The sequence below is a fragment of the Anabrus simplex genome, chromosome 1, assembly GCF_040414725.1.
Source record: "Anabrus simplex isolate iqAnaSimp1 chromosome 1, ASM4041472v1, whole genome shotgun sequence".
Classification (NCBI taxonomy): Eukaryota; Metazoa; Arthropoda; class Insecta; order Orthoptera; family Tettigoniidae; genus Anabrus; species Anabrus simplex.
The window spans coordinates 600,059,397-600,087,152 of record NC_090265.1 but is presented as its reverse complement, the minus strand read 5'-3'; the positions used below and the strand labels follow the sequence as shown (position 1 = coordinate 600,087,152).

The 27,756-nt window shown below is 37.5% G+C and overlaps 1 protein-coding gene across 3 annotated transcripts in view; it reads right to left on the bottom strand.

Moving 5' to 3' along the window:
- The window catches only part of LOC136870828 (protein CIP2A), a 251,586-nt gene that overhangs the window by 120,119 nt on the left and 103,711 nt on the right, over nt 1–27,756 (bottom strand). For all 3 annotated transcript variants that reach the window (XM_067144941.2, XM_067144942.2, XM_068227137.1), the window contains 2 exons: nt 25,745–25,946; nt 15,172–15,459 (listed from right to left, as the gene is read on the bottom strand). In XM_067144941.2, coding sequence (XP_067001042.2) covers nt 15,172–15,459; nt 25,745–25,946 — 490 coding nt within the window. The remainder of the gene's footprint in view (nt 1–15,171; nt 15,460–25,744; nt 25,947–27,756) is intronic.

The window sequence follows — 27,756 nt, the reverse complement described above, 5'->3', positions numbered from 1 at the left end:
TTGATTTGTAAAGAAGAAATGGATTGATCATCAAAAATACCTTCTTCCAAAACAAGACAGCCACAAGATAAGATATAGCTGGGATGGAAAACATAAGTCGCTCATCGACTATATCACCACTAACAAAGGAGGGAAATATGTAACTGATGTCAAAGTTATCCCCAGTGAGCGTATGGACAGCGATCATAGATTATTTATTGCAGACCTAAATCATGTGGCTAACAAAACCCCGAAGAAAAGAAAAAGAAACCGTAAAGTGAAGACTTGGAAATTAGAAGAAGCCAAGCTGAAGGAAGAATATAAAATAAGGATACAGAGACACTTACCAAAAGGGGAAATGAATACAGTACAAGAAGAATGGAAAATTTTTAAAGATACTTTGGTGGGTGAACCTGAAGACCTATGTGGAGTAACAGGATCGACCATAAAAGAAAAAGAGACACCTTGGTGGAATGAGAGTCAGATTGGCTATAAAAGAGAGAAATTTGGGCCCAAAAAAATGCTAGACAAAGAAAAGCAAAGAGATGCACAAGATCCAGGTAGCAAAGAAATGACTAAACTACAGGAAATCTACAGGGCAAAAAACTTGCAGCTAAGAGGATAGTAAGAGAAGATACAGAGAAAAAATGGAATGAGTTTGTGGAAAAGTTGGAAGAGGACAGCAGAGGAAACGATAAACTTCTTTACAGAGTAATTAAGAACAAGCAAAATAACCTAGAAGACATCAAGGTAATAGAGCAAGGCAATGGATCAGTAGTACGAGAAGATGGAATTAGGAGAGAATTTAAGACCTCCTTTGACAAGCTCCTGAACGGAGAGGCATCAAATGTAATTCAAAACAGAGAAGAATCTGGAAAAAGTGAAGAGTCCAGTAAAAATATAGAGCCACCAATCACATGGCTGGAGATAGAGAAGAGCCTTTAAAGTATGAAGAAAGGGAAAGCTGCAGGAATAGATGAGGTGAGTGTGGACATGTTAAGAGCAGGAGGAACCCCAGCAATCCAATGGCTATATAGACTCCAAAATGTAGTCATCATCATCATCCTAAACCATCTCCAGTTTCCCGGGTATGGTATACGAGTCTCTTCCATCTCATCCTGTCCTTGTACCATTCCTCCTCCACCAAATTGTCCCAATCATGACCTCTCAGCAGTACATCGTTCTTAACTAAATCTATCCATTTCCTTCGTGGCCTCTCCACGGGTCGTCCTCCTTCAACTTTTCTGTCAATTTCCTTCCTTGCAGTTCCGTTAACTGGCATCCTCTTCATGTGACCAAACCACTTCAGTCTTGATATCTGAATCTTATAGAGGAGAGAATCATCTATTCCTACTTCTGTAATTTTCTCATTCCTAATCTTCTCTCTCCTGGTTTTCTGGATTATAATGCATAGGAATTTCAGCTGCCTGGAATTTGGAATTATCTCTATTGGTCAGTGTTGTGGTTTCAAGACTGTATGTAAGAATTGGTGTATAATAAGACTTGTACAATGTCATTTTTGTTTTCATAGGTATTTGCTCATCCCGCAGCAGCTGTCTTACCTGGTGGTAGAATTGTGTTGACTTATTGATTCGATTGTTCACCTCATGTTTTGCTAGGTTGTCATTTGATAAAATGCTACCCAAGTATTTGAAAACTGGAACACTGCCCAGCTGGGCTTCATTTAACATGATTATTGGTTCTGCTCCTTCCCCATACACTTTCACTACCACCGCCTTGGTCTTACTGATGTTTAAACCATATTTCTTAAACTCCTCATTCCAGCTTTGCAATCTCTCTCCCAATTCCTCTTCTGAGTCACTCCAGATCACAACATCATCTGCAAATGTGAAGGCTTTGATATCTCCAGGTTCTTTCCTTTTACAGTGAAACCTCGATTCTCCATTTTTCGAGGGACCATGAAAATAAAACGTACAACACAGGAAAATGAAAAATCCGGGAATGAATGAAAACCAACAATTTGGCTAAACATCACCAAAATGAAATATGTATAATTATAAACTTATAAAAACTCCTAAACTAAACCAAACCAAACTACAGCCCAAATGGGCCTTTGCCTGCTAAGCGACCGCTGCTCAGCTCTAAGGCCTGCAGATTACGAGGTGACTCGTGGTCAGTGCGACGAATCCTTTCGGCCGATATTCCTCGCTCTCTAGATCGGGGTCGCCATCTCACCATTAGATAGCTCCACAATTAAAGGTAATCATATAGGCTGAATGGACCTGGAACCAGACTTATGTCCAGGTAAAATTGCCTGACCTGGTCGCAATTGAACCCGGGCCCTCTGGATGAAAGGCAGGCATGTTAGACCGCAAAACAGCATTAATTACCGGTATGCGAGTTCAAAATCTCGACACTTTATATTCAGTTTTACAGGGGAATCTTCGTCAGTTTCCCGTGAAAACTTCTTTCAGTTCAGCAACTTTGATTAGGCTAGCCAAACTCTTCAAAAAATCTAATAACGCCAAGCCAAACGACAATCACCACAAGTAGTTTTTAATTCTCTCATCTAATAAAATAAAGCACATTAGATACAAAAGCACCCAACATGATGGCGAAATCCCCTCATTTCTTAATCTTTCATTGTAATTTGGTCTCCGGTATACTGTTCGTAGTCAGTTTCTGGAAATCTTGTACTGCGTAAATTAGGCCTACCCTACATCGACTTTTAAAGGTTATGTTGAACTCGAAAACATGGTTTTGAATGTAAGTATCGATTCTTAAAAGTTCTCAAATGCATTATATTCAATTCTGCCTGTCACAAATCCAATCAAATTGGAAAGATAAAAAGAAATATCATAAAAACTTTAGAAATTACGGTTATTCGTGACCTTGAGATCATCTGGAAAGCGTGCTCGCTGCACATATCACAATGAGTTGGAAATGATACCAACCATTTAAATGTAACGTGCGCAAATAAAACGACTGCAGGTTTTGGTATTTTAACACAAAAACGTAAAATTCCCACTCTTACATTAGGATCTAAACAGTAAGAGGCAATCCCAAGACCTCCCATGGCTTTCTTTTTTAATGTAAGTTGCAACATTTGTTCTGGTCTCGCGAACAATCATGTACGAGAATATAAAAAATACTGAAAGCCCAGTTACCCTACAGTGCCCGGAGCAAAGTGCCGAAAACCTGTTCGGCAGTACAATTGAAAAAATTGTTAAAATATAAATATCTAACCCTTGACATAATATGGACGTTTTATAAGTGCGAATATTTGATGAAACTCGTTCTGTCTTCGAGCAGAGCTGTCGAAATGTGCTGTATCTCCTTACAATTGTTGTGGCCACTCTCTGCTTTATGATTTTCCGAGATTCTCTAAACAATACCACCCGAATGCAATGCTTAGATTGTCCCTTATCCAAGTCCACCGCCGATCGCTTTTCCAGTACCGGTATAGTCACTTGCTCTAATTATCGCAATGATGGGGCCTTAATGCCAAGATCCATAAGTACGCCATAGTCGTCCTTTCATGAGATACAGTTTATTAAAAAACGATTGATCGAGGATTTAGCGTTGATGGGACTGGAATTTCCGGGAAAACGTATTTTCCGGGAACGGATAATCGAGGTTCCACTGTAATATATTTCATTACTACATCCATCACAATAATAAATAGAAGTGGTGACAAAGAGCTGCCCTGCTGCACTCCTCTCTTTGTTTCAAACCAGTCCGACAACCACGTCCTACTTGAATACAACTTCTATTCCCACTATACAACATTTTCACTTTGTCTATGAGGCTGTCTCACACTTGAAGTTCTTTCATGCATTGCCAAATTCTTTCACTAGGTACACTGTCGTAGGCTTTCTCAATGTCCAAAAATATTAGAAATAAAGGCTTGTTCTTCTCCCAGTATTTTTCCATTAGCATCCTAATTGCAAATATAAAGGTCTGTAGTTGACCTTCCTGATCTGAAACCATACTGCTCTTCTTCCAAAATTGGTTCAACAATATTTCTGATTCTGGTCTCTTATTTTTTTCCAATATTTTCAGGACATGAGACAGTAGTGTAATACCACAATAATTAGTACATTTTCGTCAGCTTCCTTTCTTGAACAGAGGTACATTGATGCCCATCTTCCAGTCCTTATGAATAGTATTTTCCTCCCATATCTTGTTGACCAGTCTGAAGAGCCACTGGATTCCTGGAATTCCCGCCGCTTTCAGCATATCTGCACTTAGTTTGTCTATGCCCACTGCCTTTCCTTTCTTCATGCCCTTGAGCGCATTTTCAACCTCAAGGCATTTAACTGGTGGTTCAGTTGTGGTTCCTCGACTTGGCTCTCCTCTATCCGTCATGTTTTCTGTATCCCCACTCAGCAACTTTTCGAAATAAATCTTGAGTACCTGTTTAATTTCTCCCTCCTCTTGTGCCAGAGTTCCATCATCACGTTCTATTGCTTTTATGGTCTCTTCATCCCTTCGCTTGTTTTTCACTACTCTGTATAGCAATTTCATATTTTCTCTACTGTCCTCTTCCAGTTTGTCTGCAAACTCATTCCATTTCTTCTCTTTTTCTTCCCTTACAATGTTCTTTACAGCAAGTTTCTTGTTCCTGTATACTCCTTGAAGTCTTTGTATTTCTTGTTCATTTCATTCTTGTCCCTGTATTTGTTTTTCCTTGTCCAGTGCCTTCTTTATTTGGTTTCTTTCTTTCACCGCTGTTTTCACTCTATCATTCCACCATGGTGTCTCCTTTTTTCTTTTGAAGGAACTTGTAACTCCACATAGGTTTTGGGCTTCTCCCACAAAGGTGTCTTTGAAAGCTTTCCACTCTTCATTAACGCTGGTTACTTCACCCTCCTTCGGCAGACTCTGTTGAATCTTTAGTTTGTTTTCTTCCTTTATTTGGACTTCTTGCAACTTCCAAGTTTTAACCCTTGCTTTTTTCATAATAATTTTCTGCATTTCATAAGTCTTATGTTTGAAGTCTACTACCAGCAATCGGTGGTCACTGTCCATGCTTTCACTAGGGATGACCTTTACATCTGTGATGTTTCTACCACCATCTTTATTCGTGATTAAGTAGTCAGTCAATGTTCTATACTGGCCATCCCAGCAGTAGGCTACTTTGTTACTCTGTGAATGTCTTTTATTTTTTTTTTTTTGAATGTATTTTTGATTATAAGATCATTTCTTGTGCACAGATCTAATAGTTGTTCTCCTTCTGAGTTCCTTTGTCCAAATCAATGTGGACCAATTACGTTTTCGTACCCAAGTCTGTCTACCCCAACTTGCGTGTTTAGATCTCCAATAATAATGTTTTCCTCATTAATTATATCTTCCAGGTCTTGCCGAAATTTCTCTTTGTCGTCCTCACTTCAGTCTGTCTGTGGGGCATACACTTGTATGACAGTGTACTTAGTGTTCTCCAGTTTCATGAACATTTTAGTGATTCTACCACTTTTGCAGATAACTTCAGCTGTAGCATCAGTCCCTTCGTTAATTAAGAATCCAACTCCATTTTTTGCTACCTTCTCCTGTCCACTCCAGTACAATTTGTATCCTCCACGAAGTGTCTTACTTCCAATCGCTTTCCATTTGGTCTCACTTAATCCCTATATTGATATTTTTCTTCTATCCATCATGTCTAGGAGGTCTTCTACCTATCCAGTTAATGATAGAATGTTCATAGTTCCAATTCGGTATTTAAATCACTAATTTATTTTGAGTTTCCTTGCAGAACATTGTGTATCATCAGCCTTACGGTCATCATACTTTACAATTGTCTGAGAGGATGTGTCAGTCCGGTCTATAATCTTCTTTCCGAGGCTCTTTCTCTTGTTGAAAGCGACCGTACTCAATACTCTCCTGCTGATTTGCTAGGCCTAACGCATAAGAGGATTTTCTTTCAGGGTTTACTCCCTTAGCCTTTGAGGAAGCCTTCCTCGTCCTACAAGGCAGTAGGTTCCACCTGTACACCCCCAGAAGGATGGGTTGCCTCTTCCGCCATCTCCACCGTACCGAAGTCCATCTTCTCCGCTGCAGATGCCGTTGAGGTCTTCACCCTTAACCCAGGGCAAAGGCCCTCCATATTTATGTCCCCTGGAGAGAGGGTGTCCCAGTATTCAAAAGCCCCCAGGAATTGGGCTACGTGTTGGTCCGCAGGTTGTACTGGTTATTTCAAACCAGCCCTACATACTGTAGGGGGCCCCTACCCACCACCTGGGGACGCGCTCTGTAGGGGTCAGGTTCCCCTGGTTACTTATTGGAAGTTAACCCCACCCACAAGGAGTGAGGTTATTTGCAGAAACTAAATGTAGTATGACAGAAAAATACCATCCCAGAAGACTGGAAGAAAAGTATAATTGTACGTATATTCAAGAAAGGCAGCAGACGAAAATGGACAAACTTTACAAACCATTATTCTCGTCATTATTCCGTACTGAAGAATAGCTAATCACAAAGTTTATACAAGGAGTAATTTTAACACCACCTATTCAATAGAATTTATTCCACTATTGTGTGGTTAAATACACATGGAAATTACCAGAAATTTGAAGGGTACATGTTTCGCCCACTGTTTATTGGGCATCATCAGCCTCAATCAATCTTAAAACACACATGGTCTAAGGAGTCATAATAATTTACATAAAACGTATTGAAGAATATTTACAAGTGTTAATTCTGTGGATGCAAAATGTTTACAGAACAAAAATATTGAATAAAACAGAACTTATGCTAAAAATCACTTTGAAAAATTGAAACGTTCGTCTAAAAGTAATTGTCAGACATTGTTTTTAAAAAATAATCTATGTCTGACATTGAAATGGATCTTTTTGATAAAAAGCTTGAACAATATATATTACATTTGGAAAACAGAATATCAAAAATAAGGCGTCACAGGACAAGAACAAGACGGTTAAAAGATACAGTATTGCTCATGTCTGAGGCCTAAATTTTTAAAAAGGATGAAAATATGTAGTCGAATTGGAGGCGGTATAGATTAAGACGTCTTGGAAAGTTGGATAAAAATCATAGTATGTCGTGAAGTGCTAAAAAATAATTGAAGAATTTGCCGTAAACGCTGCTAAAAATATCCAATTAAAAGAAGGTAGGTTGGACGACAATTTCGTGTAACCAGAAAATGCCTCATGTAGATGTGGATGTCCGTAGTAAACAATGTTTTCAATCTGGAATTAAAACGGAAAACTAACTTGACGACGGGAAATTAGGCCGAGAGTATATCACTGAAAACTGTATGTTGAATAATGTGTACTTATTTATTCTCAAGATGTAACTTATGTCCTAAGGTATCTGCAGCATTAGTCTGTTTGAAGTTCCTACTTCTAGTGTAGTATAGACGCTGTGGAGGTGCTGGGGAATGCTGAGGGGAAGAGGGGGTACTGGTAGGCAGAGCCTCACGTGTTGTAGTCAGTATAGAAGGGGCGTTATTTGAAGGAGCAAGTACGGGGTCGGTATTTAACTAGAGGGAGTTTTTCATTCTAACGATTTAAATATATGAGGGACTTTACTATGGTTTGGGTTGACCGCATTTAATAACTTAGGCATCAAAATATGTAGCGGACTTCTTACTTCCGTGTCGTCATTAAGAATACGATCGTTATTATATGTCCTGTCCAAGAAAATGTAAATAATTTCCAATGCATTCAAAAGTTTACCTTTGCCTGTATTCCTGGTTATTGTGAGAAATTTTTCTATTGTAGAGAACTGGTGTCCAGTTTCCTTCATGTGGGTGCTCACTGCCGAGTATTTATTATGTTTTTCGGCACTGAAATGGTCCATGTACCTTATATAAAAGCTACGCCCAGTCTGTCCAACATAAGATTTTCCACACTGAGAACATGTTAATCTATAAACTCCTGAACCTGAATATCTATTATTGTCATAATTAATCTTATTATGATTAAAAAATATGTTCTGAGTTGTGTTAATTGTTCAAAAGATTATGTTCATATTATATTTACTGAAAGTATTTGCAATTTGGTGGACTACTGGGCTACTATAAGTGAAAGTGGCGTACTTAGTTCTTTTCGGTTTGTCGGGTATGAGCTTCGTGGATAACTTATTTTTGATTTTGTGGATTAAGCAGTTTACAATCTCGACCTTAAGCCCATTAAGTCTGGCTAGGTTTCTTATGTAGTTCAACTCATTTCTTAAGTTAGTAGGGGAAAGAGGGATTCTTAGTGCTCTATAAATTAAACTATGAAAAGATGCTTGTTTCTGGGAGCCAGGTTGTAATGAGGAATTATTTATACTTATCGGAGAATGTGTAGGCTTTCTATATATTGGAAATTCAAAAGTGTTATTGGTTCGTGTAACTCATGTCTAGAATATTTAAAAAAATCCCTTGTCTTCATCTTCCTTAGTAAAACTCAGGTTAGGGTCAATATTGTTTAATTTTTCCAACATTTCGCTACTATTGGTAACATCTTTATCAATTTTTACGAATGTATCGTCCACGTATCTCAACCATAAGCAAATCCCTTTAATATTAGTTTTTATTTTTGTGTGTTCAATTGAGTCCATGTTAGATGTCAGCTAGGATGCCCGATATTGGGTCACCCATTGCTAAACCGCTCTGTTTATACATTTTTTTGTTAAATGTAAAATAATTGTTGTCCAGAACAAAATTAAATAGTTTCATGAATTCATCGATTTCCTTTCTACTGAGGCCACCATGTTTACAGATGTTATCATAGATGATGTTAACTGTGTCACTAATCGGAATATTTGGGTACGTATTAATCACATCGAAAGAGCATACTGCTTGATTTGGTTGAAGATTAAATTTGCTTAAAATCTCACAAAAATCTATTGAATTCCTTAGGGGCTGCTTGTTATTAAACACGTAATGTCTCTTAAGGAAGCCATGGATGTATTTAGAGGCTTTATAAGTTGGACTGTTGCGGCAGTTAATAATAGGACGCATTGGAATATCGTTTTTATATACCTTAGGAAGAGCTCTTGCCACAGGAATATTCGGATTCATATTTATGAGTTTCTGTTGATCTTGTCCGGCTCCATGGCTAAATGGTTAGCGTGCTGGCCTTTAGCCACAGGGGTCCCGGGTTCGATTCACGGTAGGGCCGGGAATTTTAACCTTAATTGGTTAATTTTACTGGCATGGGGGCTGGGTGTATGTGTCGTCTTCATCATCATTCCATCCTCATCACGACGCGCAGGTCGCCTACGGGAGTCACACTGAGAACATGTTAATCTATAAACTCCTGAACCTGAATATCTATTATTGTCATAATTAATCTTATTATGATTAAAAAATATGTTTTGAGTTGTGTTAATTGCATCTGGCGAGCCGAACATGTCCTCGGACACTCCCGGCACTAAAAGTCATATGCCATTTCTTTCTTCTGTTGATCTTGTTCATTAAACAGAAATGTTGAATTCTTTATTATTGTCTTGAAATTACGTTGTATCTTAACCACTGGATCTTTATTAACAACCGTGTACCCATTACTGTTAAAGAAATCCTCTGTTTTTTTAATATATGTTTCTTTGCTTAAGAGAACTATCAATCCCCCCTTATCAGCCTTAGTTACCACAATGTTGTTGTTTTCTATCTTAGTTTTTAAATTTTGTATTAGTGTATATTGTCCGATATCAAATTTAGCATTCAAATCTTCGGCTAGCCGAGGAAGTTTATTCTTTATTTCAGTTTTTTATGTCGCTTTGTATTTCACATGGGAGTTTAGAAGCGTTGGTCTCTATTTCGGCCACTGTATTAATGATACCTACCTCTTTTTTCTTATTAGGCCAATTGTATTTAGGGCCTTTAAGAGCTCCATCTCTTTACCTGAAAATTGTGTATCAGTCAAATTTACGACTGTAGGAGTGTTAGTGTCTAGAGGGTTTATTCTCAGACTACCTGTACTTAGTTTAGAATGTTGTGTTTGTGATGCTCTCAATTGCATTAGTTTCTTATCCAGTGTCACCTGTTTCTTATTCAACAAGTGCGTTAATTTGTTATCTACGTGTTGTTGGAACGATTTCCATTCTAATGGGACCAGTACTTTGGCCACTATCAAATGTGTCTTATAAAGTTGTAAATTTAACTGTGATTTCTTTTTATATAACGCCTTAATTCCATTCTTTATCCAAATATCATTTATTTTACTTTGAACTTTGTTCATATTATAACTATTTAAGTTCTTTCCTTGCGTTGATTTCAAGAATTTTGGAATCAATTTCAGTCACAGACAATGTTAACTTACAAATTTTTGTTTTAAGATTGAGAAATCTATTTAATTGACCTCGTGCCTGGTTGGCTATCACATTACAAACCATTATTCTCGTCATTATTCCGTATTGAAGAATAGCTAATCACAAAGTTTATACAAGGAGTAATTTTAACACCACCTATTCAATACAATTTATTCCACTATTGTGTGGTTAAATACACATAGAAATTACCAGAAATTTGAAGGGTACATGTTTCGCCCACTGTTTATTAGGCATCATCAGCCTCAATCAATCTTAAAACACACATGGTCTAAGGAGTCATAATAATTTACATAAAACGTATTGAAGAATATTTACAAGTGTTAATACTGTGGATGCAAAATGTTTACAGTACAAAAATATTGAATAAAGCAGAATTTATGCTAAAATCACTTTGAAAAATTGAAACGTTCGTCTAAAAGTAATTGTCAGACATTGTTTTTAAAAAATAATCTATGTCTGATACTGAAATGGATCTTTTTGATAAAAAGCTTGAACAATATATATTACATTTGGAAAACAGAATATCAAAAATAAGGCATCACAGGACAAGAACAAAACGGTTAAAAGATACAGTACTTGTTCATGTTTGAGGCCAAAATTTAAAAAGGATGAAAATATGTAGTCGAAACCGTTTAATCCACAAAATCAAAAATAAGTTATCCACGAAGCTCATACCCGACATACCAAAAAGTACTAAGTATGCCACTTTCACTTATAGTAGCCCAGTAGTCCACCAAATTGCAAATACTTTCAGTAAATATAATATGAACATAGCCTTTCGAACAATTAACACAACTCAAAACTTATTTTTTAATCATAATAAGATTAATTATGACAATAATAGATATTCAGGTTCAGGAGTTTATAGATTAACATGTTCTCAGTGTGGAAAATCTTATGTTGGACAGACTGGGCGCAGCTTTTATATAAGGTACATGGAACATTTCAATGCCGAAAAACATAATAAATACTCGGCAATGAGCACCCACATGAAGGAAACTGGACACCAGTTCACTACAATAGAAAAAGATCTCACAATAGTCAGGAATACAGGCAAAGGTAAACTTTTGAATGAATTAGAGAGTATTTACATTTTCTTGGACAGGACATACAATAACGATCGTAATCTTAAATTTTAATGCCTAAGTTACTGAATGCGGTCAACCCAAACCATAGTAAAGTCCCTCAGATATTTAAATCCTTAGAATTAAAGACTTCCTCTAGTTCGTTAAATACCGACCCCGTACTTGCTCCTTCAAGTAACGCCCCTCCTATGCTGACTACAACACGTGAGGCTCCGCCTACCGGTACCCCCTCTTCCCCTCAGCATTCCCCAGTACCTCCACAGCGTCTATACTACACTAGAAGTAGGAACTTCAAACAGACTAATGCTGCAGATACATTAGGACATAAGTTACATCTTGAGAATAAATAAGTACACATTATTCAACATAGTTTTCAGTGATATACTCTCGGCCTAATTTCCCGTCGTCAAGTTAGTTTTCCGTTTCATTCCAGATTGAAAACATTGTTTACTACGGACATCCACGTCTACATGAGGCATTTTCTGGTTACACGAAATTGTCGTCCAACCTACCTTCTTTTAATTGGATATTTTTAGCAGCGTTTACAGCAAATTCTTCGATGTTTTTTTAGCACTTCACGACATACTATGATTTTTATCCAACTTTCCAAGACGTCTTAATCTATACCGCCTCCAATTCGACTACATATTTTCATCCTTTTTAAAAATTTTGGCCTCAAACATGAGCAAATACTGTATCTTTTAACCGTCTTGTTCTTGTCCTGTGACGCCTTATTTTTTATATTGTCAGACATGGATTATTTTTTAAAAACAATGCGTGACAATTACTTTTAGACAAACGTTTCAATTTTTCAAAGTGATTTTAGCATAAGTTCTGTTTTATTCAATATTTTTGTACTGTAAACATTTTGTGTCCACAGAATTAACACTTGTAAATATTCTTCAATACGTTTTATGTAAATTATTATGACTCCTTAGACCATGTGTGTTTTAAGAGTGATTAAGGCTGATGATGCCCAATAAACAGTGGGCAAAACATGTACCCTTCAAATTTCTGGTAATTTCCATGTGTATTTAACCACAAAATAGTGGAATAAATTTTACTGAATAGGTGGTGTTAAAATTACTCCTTGTATAAACTTTGTGATTAATGTACCAACTACCATGGCATCACTCTACTCTCTCATGGACTAAAAATTCTGGAAAAAACTATAGAGGATAGATTACGAGAAATTGAAGACCCACTTTTAGAAGAGGAACAATACGGCTTTAGGGCTGGAAGATCAACAACAGATCTTGTATTTGTTGTCAGGATGCTAATGGAAAAAATATTGGGAAAAAGAGAAGCCTTTATATCTACTGTTCCTTGACACCGAAAAGGCCTATGACAGCATACCAAGAGAGCGTATTTGATTGTGCCTGAGAAAGCTGGAGTTCAAGACAGTCAAATTTCAAAAGTTAAGGTGCTTTACGAAAAAACCAGTAGCTGGGTACAAGTCAGTTGTGGACTGTCAGACTGGTTTGAGACAAAAAGGGGAGTACAACAAGGTAGTGCTTTGTCACCCCTATTATTTATCATTGTAATGGATACCATATTAAAAGCGTTAAAAGAAAAGGGGCAACAAGACTTAAAAGCATTTGTTTTTGCAGATGATGTAGTAATTTGGGGTAACTCAGAGAAAGATGTAGAAGAGAGACTGCAGGGGTGGAGTCAGGAGTTTGAGAGGTACGGATTAAACATCAACAAGGCTAAAATGGTGGTGTTGAAGGTATAGAAGGGTGACAATCAGCCAGAAATCATGCTAAATGACACTAAGCTGGACAGTGTCACAGAATTTAAGTACTTGGGTAGTATAATGTCCAAGGATAACTTATCTAAATATGAAGTACACAGTCAAATCAGCAAAGCAATACATTTTTACCTCCAAGTAAGACAGCTACTATGGGATAAACAAGCACCACTCAAAACCAAGATGACACTGTATAAATCATACTACACCCATTCCTCACATACAGCCTGGAAACCGCTACATTACCAAGAAAGGACAACTCGAAACTCCAAGCAGCAGAAATGAAGTTCCTACGCACAATTATACAGAAGACCAGGAGGGATAAAATCAGGAATGAAAAGTCAGAGAATACGTAGGACTAGAAGACTCCTTACTCCAGAAGATTCAGAAGGCAAGACTGAAGTGGTTTGGTCATGTGAAAAGAATGGGTCCCAATAGGTCTGCAAGAAAGGAGTATGAAAGGGAAATAAGGGGAAAGAGACCAGTGGGCAGACCTAGAGAAAAATGGACAGACATAGTGAAGAAGGATGTAGAGGAGAGAGGACAGGATTGGGAGCGGACTGTGAACGACGAATAGTTCATGGTATATATATATACAGATAAGGAAGGATTTCCACCTTATCAATACTGTTTGTGTGTTATCATTTAGGGTACATGGGTATAAAACTGTCTTCTTTAAGACTTGGAATTTGCCTATGCAACCTATTCTAATGCTTAAATCTAAGCCTATGCACAAATACAATACACAAACATATTAAAATACATTAAAATAACATGTGTAGAAACGCTTCGTAGGTTTGAATATGCATGTATTGCGTATATATTCATTTGACTCCCGTGTTTGAGTTTTTATCCATAGTTGTGCATCGGTTGATGCTTGTGATCGTAGGTAATGATGTGGGTCTCTTAAAATGTCGTATTATTTGCTAAAAGATGTTTTCATGTGTACATTTAATAAAACACTTTCGTTGTTAACAAGATCCGGTTATGTGGATAGAGGTAAGTACGTGCAGCTCTGCTGAAAGTGGAGTCTTGTTCTTTAAGTTAAAAGCAGATGATATGGACTCATAAACTAGTATTAAACAACTCATGAATGACCAGGACCACATCATCTGCTTTTAACTTAAAGAACAAGACTTTACTTACAGAAGAGCTGCACATACCTCTATCCACATAACTGGATCTTTTTAACAACGGAAGTGTTTTATTATATGTACATGTGAAGACATCTTTTAGCAAATAATAGGACATTTTAAGAGACCCACATCATTACCTATGATCACAAGCATCAACCGGTGCACAACTATGGTTAAAAACTCAAACACGAGAGTCAAATGAAGATATAGGCAAGACACACATATTCAAACCTATGAAGCGTTTTTACACGTTATTTTAATGTATTTTAATGTGTTTATTGTATTTGTACATACAATTTAAATTTAAGCATTAGAATAGGTTGCATAGATAAATTCCAAGTCTTAAAGAAGACAGTTTTATACCCACGTACCCTACATGATAACACATATTCAGTTTATATTTAGCATGCCCAATTTGGACACATTCAGATATGTCGTTTCCTCACGACATCTTCCTTTAGACAGAGTAATGTCAATTATTGCCTAACATATATGTAAAGGTACAAAACTATGTTCAGCTGATGATGATCAGATAAGGTCGAAACCAGTACTGTAAAATAATTTTTTTTTTACAACAAACAGTATTGATAAAGTGAAAAATCCTTTCTTATCTGTATACGTGTAGCCTGTCAATACGGACATGAAACTCATAAATCACGAATCGTTCATGAACCGAACAAAATGGAAGGGACTCGTATACCACACCCGGGAAACTGGAGTTGGTCAACGATGATGATGATGATAATGCATAACAGAGCAATTTTAAGGGCACGAGCAAACTTGAATCAGCAAGGAGTATATTGAAAAAATAATACCAGAAAAGAATTATGTTTGTACTGATGTAGATTGCATGTATATTATCTCTGAATGACTCAAAAATTGACAAGTTTCTTTTTCCTTATGAACTGATCTTCGTCACTTTCCTGGTTATGTGGAAATTCTTAACAAGTGATATTATTCTAGTTAGAGAATAGTGTGAAATATTTACCAGCACATGTTTAGTATGAGCCTCGTCTGCAGAGTTTTTAGATGCCTGTAAGTGCTGAGTTAACTCTCTCTTTTCCAACTGAACACCCTCCAAACACTGCTGGGTATGGTACAGCAGCTGATGCAAGCGACTTGCCTCGGCGCTCATTTGGGCTAATCGGTGTTGTAAATGTGTTGAATGGTTGTTAGCTGCCTCCAAGCTAGCATGTAAGGCACGTTCTGAATGACCGAGAGCAGCCAGCTTGTACTCGTACAGCTCCATCACTGCTGACATAGGGACATCCCTTACCTAGAATAAAATAATTTACAACGTAAGTATTGCAGAATTATTATTAGTTGACGGAGAAAAAGCACAATTCAAAATGGTAAGAAAGTATAATTTTACCATCTTATTTATCCCCGAATATAAGATGATATTTATAGATTATTAAACTATCTTGCCTTCAATACCAGCCCAAGATAGAAGTTCTACTGTGATAAGAAGTTATAAAGAAGAAGCTCCCACAATTTCACCAAAAACTGCGCCCAGCAATATCAATATCAATATCATAGGGGGCCTCCTGACTTTAAGGTAGAGCTATGTGCAGTTTCCAATGAAATGTTGGGAGTTACTAATCTAATTAAACCATGGCCTACAATGATTATAACTAAAAATTTCTTAAGTAATAAATTATAATGGTTAGCAATGATAAAATTACCGTAAATGACAATGAACTTTAGTTTTTTTTTTAAATGTGCATACAGTAAATATCTCAAATCTAAACTGGACACACGGCACAGGAATACACAAACATCACCACAAGCACAGGAAAACTCCAAAAGATCCACCCGCAACATTCTAGAAGAACATGTAACACACGCTACTATCATAAAGCACCATCATTCTCAATAAACTGATCCCATTCAAACCCCATGTACAATACAATCACACACAGAACTCCTGACTGCAATGTTGATAACTGATGAAGCCAAGAAATGTTAGTGTACCGAGTTGAAAATAGAAGTTTCCACAGGATAGAACATACACCAACAAGGTAACTTATTTAGCACTGAAAAGAAAGTAGTGATGCAAGTTTAATTAAAACAAGTCTTCATTTTGTATATAGTAAAAACTTCATTTATACATTTTCCAGGGGCCTTAATTTTTAAAAATGCGCAAGTGTAAACCAGATTTTTAAAAAAAAGGAAAATGGCTATAAACATAGGAATAAAATGACATGAACCATGTATTAAAAATACCTTAATGTGCTACATATGAAAGAAATCTACGCAGGAAAAACTCCACCTTCTTTCATGCTTTATCTTGATTGTACCTACAGCATAATTTCTGTCTTCCAAACATGATAACTGCAACATAATTTACTGATTCTTTATGTGGTGGTGGTGATTATTGTTTAAGGAGGAAGTACAACTAGGCCTCCATGTAAAACTAATCAAAGGGAAAATGTGGAAGGGATCCGACACTTCGAAAAATGAAGGTATCAGCCAAAGGAAGACGAGGGCCACGAAGGGCGTGAGAATGAAAGACTCCCTAGGATTCGCAAACCTAATACCGTCGGGGTGAAAAGAACACGAGTTGACCAAGGGATGTCGAATAGGACAGATGAAAGACAGGAGCCTGACGCAAGTAAGTGGAAGCAATGCCAGGACTCAGCTAGGAGCCCCGTGGTCGCCAACCCACGCTCCAAAGTTCAGAGCCCCTGAGGCCCTTTTCAGTCGCCTCTTACGATAGGCAGGGATACCGTGGGTGTTATTCTACCGCTCCCACCCACAGGGGGAGATTCTTTGTGTGTCAGAAAGAGAGTGCCTATTTCTAAGACACTAACAGCATCATCAAAATTCATGGAAACATGCATGAGCTCTTCGCCACGATCTTGTGATCATTTTCATCTTCCTCAGCTTGACTGTACTTAATGTCATGGCTTCAATAATAATGACATTTTCATCAACAATATTAATGAACCATTTTCCCTGTCATAATGGTTGAATTTCTTTTACCTCATTTCAAAAAGAACATGGTATGACGATTATGCAAAGAATAATTTGAGCTGAAATGAAAAATGCAAAATCTAAAAAACATGTATTATTCAACTCACTAACCACAAAACTATTTACAGACCTCAACAATGTTGAGAGATGGACAGTAAGCAATCGTATGATGATAAACGGATTAAGTCAGGTTGTTTCACTGATAGGAAAAGTCCTCTCAGGTTTAATTACTTTGATGGGGTGAAAGTTCCTTATGGGGATCACTGTTAAGTACCTACTTGTTAATATAAGAAAAGATCTTCACTGGGATAAACACATAAACGGTATTGTAAAGGGTACAAATCTCTGCACATGGTTATGAGGGTATTTAGGAGTTATAATAAAGATGTAAAGGAGGGGGCATATAAGTCTCAGGTAAGAACCCAACTAGAGTATGGTTCCAGTGTATGGGACCCTCACCAGGATTACTTGATTCGAGAACTAGAAAAAATCCAAAGAAAAGCAGCTCGATTTGTTCTGGGTGATTTCCGACAAAAGAGTAGCATTATAATTTTAAGATTGATAAACCTATTTAGTTTGGATTTTGCCTGGTTGGCTACCAAGTTACAAGTAACTATTCTCATTTTGGTTCCGTATTGAAGTTGACGTATGTCTCAAGTATTATTACAATATTATAAGTCCACCTGTTCAATACAATACAATATGATCCACTATTTCATATGGTCAAATATTTTTTTATCCATAATACATAAAAGTCAAAGGTACATGTTTCACCCTCCTTACGGGCATCATCAGCCTATATCAATCTTAAAAATAATACATATACTTATAAATTATAGGTTAAAATGTTGAAAAATGATTTCGTAAAACATTATACAATAACATCTAAAACAACGATAATGCACCAAAGTATGTTAAAAGAGAGTGAATTAACAGTTTTGAAGATTAAAACATGATTAAACATGAAATTTTGAGAGTTTAAAACTAAAATGGATCCATATTTTCATTAAAACTGTGATGGCCTTGAGTGTAAACACAATCATCAAAGGGGGATGTTTCTTCAATTCCCAAGTTGAATCCAAGGTGGTAAAATCACTGTCAGTTATTTAAAACGGAAGTGTGAATGTAATAAACAAGTTAAAATGTATATGTTGGGGATATCTGAAAGTCGAGAAGAAAATGGAACTTCGTTGCTTATGATAAAACGTATGTCAAAGCTAGCGGAGTTCGGAAATTATGTGGTAGTCAAATGGATCTAAAAGGTAGTCAAGTTGATGTTATAATTCCGTTGAAACATTTGTTGCTGTAACAACCTGACGTACTTAATACGCTCCGTACGAAAAATCCTGAACATTTCTTTCCAACAAATGTTTCAACGGAATTATAACATCAACTTGACTACCTTTTAGATCCATTCGACTACCACATAATTTCCGAACTCCGCTAGCTTTGACATACGTTTTATCATAAGCAACGAAGTTCCATTTTCTTCTCGACTTTCAGATATCCCCAACATATACATTTTAACTTGTTTATTACATTCACACTTCCGTTTTAAATAACTGACAGTGATTTTACCACCTTGGATTCAACTTGGGAAATGAAGAAACATCCCCCTTTGATGATTGTGTTTACACTCAAGGCCATCACAGTTTTAATGAAAATATGGATCCATTTTAGTTTTAAACTCTCAAAATTTCATGTTTAATCATGTTTTAATCTTCAAAACTGTTAATTCACTCTCTTTTAACATACTTTGGTGCATTATCGTTGTTTTAGATGTTATTGTATAATGTTTTACGAAATCATTTTTCAACATTTTAACCTATAATTTATAAGTATATGTATTATTTTTAAGATTGATATAGGCTGATGATGCCCGTAAGGAGGGTGAAACATGTACCTTTGACTTTTATGTATTATGTATAAAAAAATATTTGACCATATGAAATAGTGGATCATATTGTATTGTATTGTATTGTATTGAACAGGTGGACTTATAATATTGTAATAATACTTGAGACATACGTCACCTTCAATACGGAACCAAAATGAGAATAGTTACTTGTAACTTGGTAGCCAACCAGGCAAAAGAGTAGCATTACGAAAATGTTGCAAAGTTTGGGCCGGAAAGACTTGGAAGAAAGGAGACAAGCTGCGAGACTAAGTGGTATGTTCCGAGCAGTGAGTAGAGAGATGGCATGGAATGACATCAGTAGATGAATAAGTTTGTGTGGTGTTTTTAGAAGTAGGAAAGACCACAATATGAAGATAAAGTTGGAATTGAAGAGGAAAAATTGGGACAAATATTCTTTTACAGGAATAGGCGTTAGGGATTGGAATAATTTACCATGGGAGATGTTCAATAAATTTCCAAATTCTTGACGCAAGTGCGATAAACTGATATAACCCATGTGTAAATAATGCAAGTATCGAGCTCGAAGTATTATTATTATTATTAACTGTGATGGACATCCAGTTATTTGTATCATTATTAGTTTACGATCACATTATTTGTGAGGTTATGTCATGAAACATAATCACTACTGATCTGCATTTAGGGCAGTCACCCAGGTGGCAGATTCCCTATCTGTTGTTTTCCTAGCCTTTTCTTAAATGATTGCAAAGAATATGCTCTCTCCTTTACATCCTTACTACAACCCCTAAATACTCTGATAACCATATTTGCAGAGATCTGTACCCTTTATTTACAATCCCATTTATGTGATTACCCCAATGAAGATCTTTTTTTTTTTTTTTTTTTTGCTAGGGGCTTTACGTCGCACCGACACAGACAGGTCTTATGGCGACGATGGGATAGGAAAGGCCAAGGAGTTGGAAGAAATCAGCCGTGGCCTTCATTAAGGTACAGCCCCAGCATTTGCCTGGTGTGAAAATGGGAAACCACGGAAAACCATCTTCAGGGCTGCCGATAGTGGGATTCGAACCTACTATCTCCCGGATGCAAGCTCACAGCCGCACGCCTCTACGCGCACGGCCAACTCACCCGGTCAATGAAGATCTTTCCTTATATTAATACCTAGGCATTTACAATGATCCCCAAAGGGAACTTTCACCCCACCAACGCAGTAATTAAAACTGAGAGGACTTTTCCTATTTGTGAAACTCACAACCTGACTTTTATCCCCGTTTATCATCATACCATTGCCTACGGTCCATCTCACAACATTATCGAGGTCATTTTGCAGTTGCTCACAATCTTGTAACTTATTTATTACTCTGTACAGAATAACATTTGTTGTATATACATATTTATACGAGTTCAGTTAATGTAAGAACCTGTATATAATTTATTATTATCTGTATATATGATTTGTATCCACTACAGAATTGTGAAACATACTGTCACATCCAGAATGGTATGGCGTAGACGAGAACTCTGAAGAATATTCTGTACATAGTATCTGGGCCTTAAGCACTCTAGAATTTACAAGAAAATGTACTTTTCTAGAAGCCTGACCAGGCACATATATAAAGAGGTGGTCTTGATGGTAGAGACGAGTTATTACTTAGCTGGAGTTATGGTTTAACAGGAATATACTTGTGACCACGTGTTATGACATGCTTGTAAGCAGTCAATTATTTTAAGGTTGCAATCTCCGTGTGGCTTAGTGATGGGCATTTGTTAAAGATAGTTTGTTGATGTGTGTATTTTGTTGACAGCAGTTGATTAGGTTATGTGTATGTTTATGTGAAGTGAAGGTGAAATAAATAAGTGTACCAACTGACAGCATTTTGCATGCGTCTTTGTGGATACATCATTGGCGACCATGGGACAGGATGTAAGAATCTACGAGTGAATACGAGTGTAGTGCGAAATAGATCAAAATGCAAGTGATACTAGAGAATATGTTGGTGAAACAATGCAAGGACGAACTTGCCAAGAGAAATCTCCCGATTAACGGGAAGAAGACATCGCTCCAGACACGGTTACGGAAAGATCTCACTGAAAAAAGGAGAAGATCCCGAAAAGTTTTTCATCGAAGCCAACGAAGATTCGGAGACAGATGAAGAGGTAAATATAACCAAAATGTATTCTAACCTAATGACCATGATGCAGGCACTCGATGACAAACTTTCAGACAAAATTTCAGACTTAAATTCCGGCCTAACAGGACAGATTGCAGATCAAAATTCGAAAGTAAATAACAAAATTTCTCAAGCTCAGCTTTAACCACACAAATATCACAAGTGTACACACAGGTTTACAAAGTTGAACAAGGCCTAGAATCGAAAATTTCAACCATACATGACAAAATTTAATCGCAAATTAGCGATGTCACCAATCGATTAACACAGCAGATATCAGACATCAGGTCAAAACTGGGACAGGTTGAACAGATCGAAAGTAGGGTAAGCCAGCTGAAAGTGGATATCTCGAATCTCAAGGAGGAGGTGGAAATCCAGGTTTCCGGCATAATGCAACAGGTGGAAAGCAATGTCTCTGCCGTGGAGGGAAATTTCGGGAGCCGTATTTCTGCTGCTGAAGGAAGGTTAGAAAACCGGATTTCGACCATCAAGGGAGATGTGCAGAATATATGGGAAAGCAACCTCCACGCAGCAGAAAATAGATTAACTCAAAAAGGACATACCACCACACCTCTAAACCCTCAAACCTAACTGGTAATACAGGACACCTAGACCCGAAGGTGATTATAGAGAGCCTTCCGGAATTCCACAGGCGACTGGAAGAGAACCCGACTAGCTTCATCGAAGGATCGGTCCGTCTGTTAGGAAGGACTAATCTACCAGAGGACATCTTCGTGCAACTCATCACACACCGATTAAAGGAGAAAGCCACTACTTGGTGCAATAACTTGAAGGGTCTAAATTTAAACTTGACGGACTTCAAGAGGGAATTCCTCGCTAGGTTTAATTCCGAAGGGGTGAGAGCACCATGTAAAGGAAGCTACTGACTGAGGCACAACCCACTGGCATGAGAGCTAGCACTTCCTCCTACAGAAGTACCAACTCTTCAAACATTTGCACCTCAAAGGAAGTGAAAACAAGATCTTACCAGACATCACAGAGCTACTCCATGAAAAGTATAGACTCACAGTGAAAGTATCACAACAGAGATCCTTTGATGATCTACACAGAATCATCGCCCAGCTGGAGGAGGAACACAAGAGAAAAGCTACGGAAGAGACCAGCGCAGTTAGGAAGTCCTACCAGTGTGGAAGAACAGGACACCTAAAGAACAAGTGCCCAGCCTTGACATCGGAAAACTAGCTCCGGCCCATTCTGGATTGAGGGGGGATAGGACCGGGAACAGGAATGCGCCTCAAGATGATAGATAAGCAATCCTAGTCAACTAGGAGAGGGATTGGTCAGATAGTGAGTAGAATAGGCCAACCCTGCCCAGCTATCATCTTAAGGATTGGCAATGAGAATTTTTCAGCCATACTCCACAGCCAAGCAAGCCATTCATTTGTCAACGGGACTGTTGCCAGATTACTACTGCCTATGAAGTGTCACCACCTCGGAAGGGAAGTGGGAGCAGCGGGTGGGGTAACCTATTCCATCCAAGGAAGGACTAACCTAACTGCTAAATGTATAAGTATGCCTACTGTAATTGACATAGCAGTGTTCCAGAACCTGATAGCTGACATCGTATTAGGTCATGAGTTTCTGGTGGAATACAAGGTGATCCTAGACTATGCAGCTCATGAAGTCTTTTTGGGAAAAGACAGACGTCTGAGGGTCGCCTGGCACGATGGAAATCTCCGGACTCGCAAGAACACGGAAGTCGACGTAGAACTGGGAGAGATCCAGTTAACGCATCTTCGACCGATTGAAGTAAAGGAGCTGAAACACACCTTAAAGGACTTTCCGGAAGTCATCACCAATAAAATAGGACAGACTACCACTGTAATGCACACCACTGAATGCAGCGCTTCGTCACCCATCAGGCAAAGTCCATATTATCCAATCAACCAAGATAAGTGTAACTTCGTCATCCAGAAGATTCAAGAGATGGAAGGGCTTCACCTATCGTCCTACCGAAGAAGAAGAAGAAGAAGAAGAAGAAGAAGAAGAAGAATGGACTCAAGGATTGTCGCACTGAGCTGTGGTAGTTGGGAGGGAAGTTACTGATTCACCACCATCTGTCTTGAGTGTGTCCCGCTGTGTCATGGTGGTGTTATGCATGCATTTCTGCAGTACAGGTCTCCATGTATTTGATAACTTGAAGCTGTCTTTCCTGTTGATGTTATTTGGGCGCAGCTCTATCTCTATGGCTTCCTGTACCAGTCGAGCATAGAAGTCTTTACAGGCACGATGACCTTTGTCTGGTCGAGGAGGATTTCATGGTCTGTATTGTAGAAATGTTCTGCTATGGCAGACTGGCTTATGATATTCTCCGTGGAGGATAAAAGAGTGACATTCTTTACCGACCTGATGTGTTCTTTCACCCTGGTATTAACAAGCCTTTTTATGATGCCAATATATGAGCAACCACAACCACATGGAACTTCATACACGCCTGGTGTTTCAAGATGAGGTTTTTTTTTGAATGGTCGAAACAGGGATTTGAGCCTCCAGTCTGTGGTGAAAACTGGAGTTATATTGTACTGCCTAAGAATGTGCCCTATTCTGTCAGTTATACCTGCCACGTAAGGAAGGAATACCTTCTTTTTACTGTAGTCCTGGTTGGTACTACCCCTGTTAGGCACCTTGATCTTCACAGCTTGTGCTATGTCTCCTGATGTATAGCTGTTTTTCTTCATGGATGTTGTCAGTTCTCTAAATGCACTTGAGCGGTTATCAGCGTCTGCAACGTTATTCACGCTAGTAAATTTATGGTAATCTTTTCCTCTTTCTGCGTACTTTGCTTTTTACTGGCTTTTCTCAATTTTAATAGATCCAATTTGGTTTCCACTATGAACTCAGAATTCCACCTATTAATATCTCCATGCGCAGTGTCTACTTTCTTCTTAACAAGAATTCAAAATAGCTTCACATTCTGCACAGCTCCAACAATCAACAATGCAGCCCATCAACACGGCTTTGTTACTTAATACACCAACTGCCAAATTCTCTGCTTAAGCTAATACAATGTAAAGTCGACTCTGCATCTAGAGAGCATCACATTTTACTACCCAGACATTGTAGATACTTGTATATTTTTATGTGTGTCATTTTACATTGTGTTCATTATTACCAGGACCTACTGAATTCCATGAGTGTATACATTTTTACAACACAAAGCACCTTATTTGTACTTTTATTCCAGACTTCTTTGTATTATTTACTTGTATTAATTATTACTCACCTGCATCACACGTAATATCTCTCATATTAATTTGCAACATTTCAACCACACTTCATATTGTAAATTATATATCCATAAGACTCTTATCGTTAAAAAACATGTTTTAGGATTTTGCCATACATTGTGTATGTTTTAATATGGCTGATGCTGACCCCGAGGAGGGTTGAAACTAGTCCCATGTAATGTAAATATTGTAAATACATCTTAGTATTGAATAGGTGGAAATCTCTACTGTGTTATAATTCAGAGTTAAACAAATGACGATCGAGCATCCGCAGCAGCGACTTTCATATTTACTGCATATTTACCCATATTCTTTGATTTACCGTATTTCATTACCTTACATTTCGCGTGTACATGCTACTGTAACCGTATTGAGAAAAAAATCGGTCTTGTTTTCTAGAGCACAACTAAAACACAATAAGACCTCAATGCCCATTTACATGTGGTATATTGAGTACAGTAACCGTATTCAAATCTATTTCAATACTCCATGTAAACGTAGTAAATATTTACGACAACAAACGGCTTGAATACGACCCACGCCCAAGATTTAGAACCAATATTTTGGGGAAAAAAGTGCGGGTAGTATTCAGGATTTTACGGTAATTCCAAAGTTTTGAATTCAGAGTCAAAATGTTCAGCAACTAAGAGAGAAAAATCATCTTTAAAATTTACATGTATAAAGGTTTTTATACTTCCAGGACTCCAAATTTAATCATACAAGCTAAAAGAACTTGCAAAAGAAAAATGCATAAATGAAATATAATTTTATGGAAACTATACGAATTCTGCTAGGACCTCAAACAACAAAAATCGTATAAAGGTGGAACGTACGAAAGAAGTTTTACTGTACATATTTACTACTTATTTTAACGAATAGTAACACTGGAACTACAAAGTGATCCAATGAACAGCTATTTTATTTATTCAATTCTTTACCAGTGGTTTAACGTTGCTCTAACTCGTGGAAGGTTTTCGGCGGTGCAAGGATGTCTCTTAGTTGCTAAACATTTTGACTTTGACCAAAATGAAAGCAGCCATGGCCTTATTTAAGACACAGCCCCACCATTTACCTGGTGTTAAAATCAATGGGAAAACATGAAAAATTATCTTCATGGCTGCCAACAGTAGGGTGCGAACCCACCCTCTACCGAATTGAAGTTCACAGCTGCATGACCCAACCCGTGCAGCCAACTCACTCAGTAGTTATTTTCTTTCCTCCCACCAAATTTGTCATGTTCTTCCTTTTGAATGTCCAACTAGAGAATTACTATAGTTTTTACTTTACCTCATTCCTTTCTAGAGTTTCCTTCAATCTCTCAATGAATTCATCCAACCGACCTTCTTGAGCCATACCAAACAAAGGCGTCATATCTTGGTGGGTAGAGTTCATACCCGAGTTTGATGTTAAAGGAGCTTTACCAACTCCAGCAGATGGCAGCATTACCAGAGGCTCAAGATCACAAAGAGATTTCGCTAATGATGATACACTGAAACAAAAGAACATGCGTTACATGTAGTTGTTCAATAGATTAGCCGTGACAAGGATTTATTACAAACAAGAAAAATCACAACATGAAACCTATGCAATTAGGAAATCAGACACTGAGCCAGTATTCTCCACCAGCCACAAGATTAAACTGTGGGTAATTATTAGGATCACAGGAAGGAAAACCATGTCTCCTCACCATAAATTATACATGGAGTTACTTTCAGCCTTCATATATAGCTAAGTACAGATCACAGTTTGCTGTAACAAGTGTGAGTATTTTATTTCTCTGCATTATTATAATTCAGTCAAGTTCACTGTTAAGCGACCAGAACGACTCGAGTCTTTATCTCATTACTTAGTGTGCTAGTGGAATAAATTTTACTGTAGTGTAGTGAAATGTTAATCTTAATGTATGAAACTGGTGAGAAAATACGCTCATGTAAGCAGTAGTGGCAATTAGGGGGGAGCAGTTGCTCCCCCCCCCCAACTTTGCACAGAAAACATTACATTCTTGCTCTGTTTTAGGAATTATAGAAATGATTAAAAAAAGCAATTTGTACAAGTCCGGTTGTCTGACCTGCAATTTATTTCCTTTATTTTCTTTAATTATTAACAAAATTACTAGCAAAAATACGCACAAAATGTAGTTCATCACAGCTAACTGATTTGTCTAGCGCCACAGCAAGTGGTGGAAACTTTGCAAGTGCTGTGAGGAAGGATAGCAGGGATATATTTTTGCCTACTTCATAGAAACGGAGATATGATTCACCTACTTGCCGCGCGCATTCGTCAGTCTGGCAGTCTCTTTAGCGTCTGTTAGTTTCTTAGTGTGCAATCAAATACTAAATGATTTTTAATTGTATAATCACGCCGTCATCATCATCATCATCATCATCATCATCATCATCATCAGTGTCTAAAGGCAATCCCTTGTCTATGCAACAATTCTTTTCTGTACTCAGCTCGCTTTATTTCATAATAACCATAATGAACTCACTCTGCTAAGTTTTGAAGTAATTTTTTCCTCGATCATCCTCGGCCTTTCTTCCACGTGATTTTCCCTTCCAGCAGATCACACCATACTTCTATTTAATTGTAATACATGTGTAATATTGTTCCTTTGGTGAAACTTTCACTGCATAGTATTCAATCAAAATGTCAATAAACTTCAATTACTGCACTTAAGTTAGTAAACTGTCAACCTTTACCTCTCTATCGAAATTCGCTCAGAGCGCATCAAAAAACTTACCATTTTGTAGCTTTTTTCCCCCCCTCATATTCTATAAACACGGGTACTTGCCTGTACATTTTTTGCCACCCCACTTCTAATTCCCAATTCCTGCTACTGCATGTAGGCAGTTAAGACAATATTCAAGAAATATCCAAGTATGCCAGTTTCACACATAGACACAGAATAAATACCTGTTACACTCAGGACAGTGGGAAATATATTCAATAGAATTTCTAAGTGAAAGCGTTTTGTTCTAATTGAAGAAAAAAAATCAATCATATTTGAGGAATATCAGATTATTCTCCGAAGAAATCACCAAGTGTCTTGCACAGCAAAACAGGCGCCTCAAAATTCTCAGCCTATAGAGCAACTAAAATTTTAACACTAAAACCATGCAGAGTGTAGCATTACAACTAGGTGACAAAGCAAGACGAGTGAATTATTGAAATTGAATTTTGCACATTATTGCTCATGGTATTATTCATCTACAATAAATAATTGCCTCAGATCAAATATTGTTTCATATGTATGATTAAATTCATTAACAATAGATACAGAAGCCACGAACCTACTACGG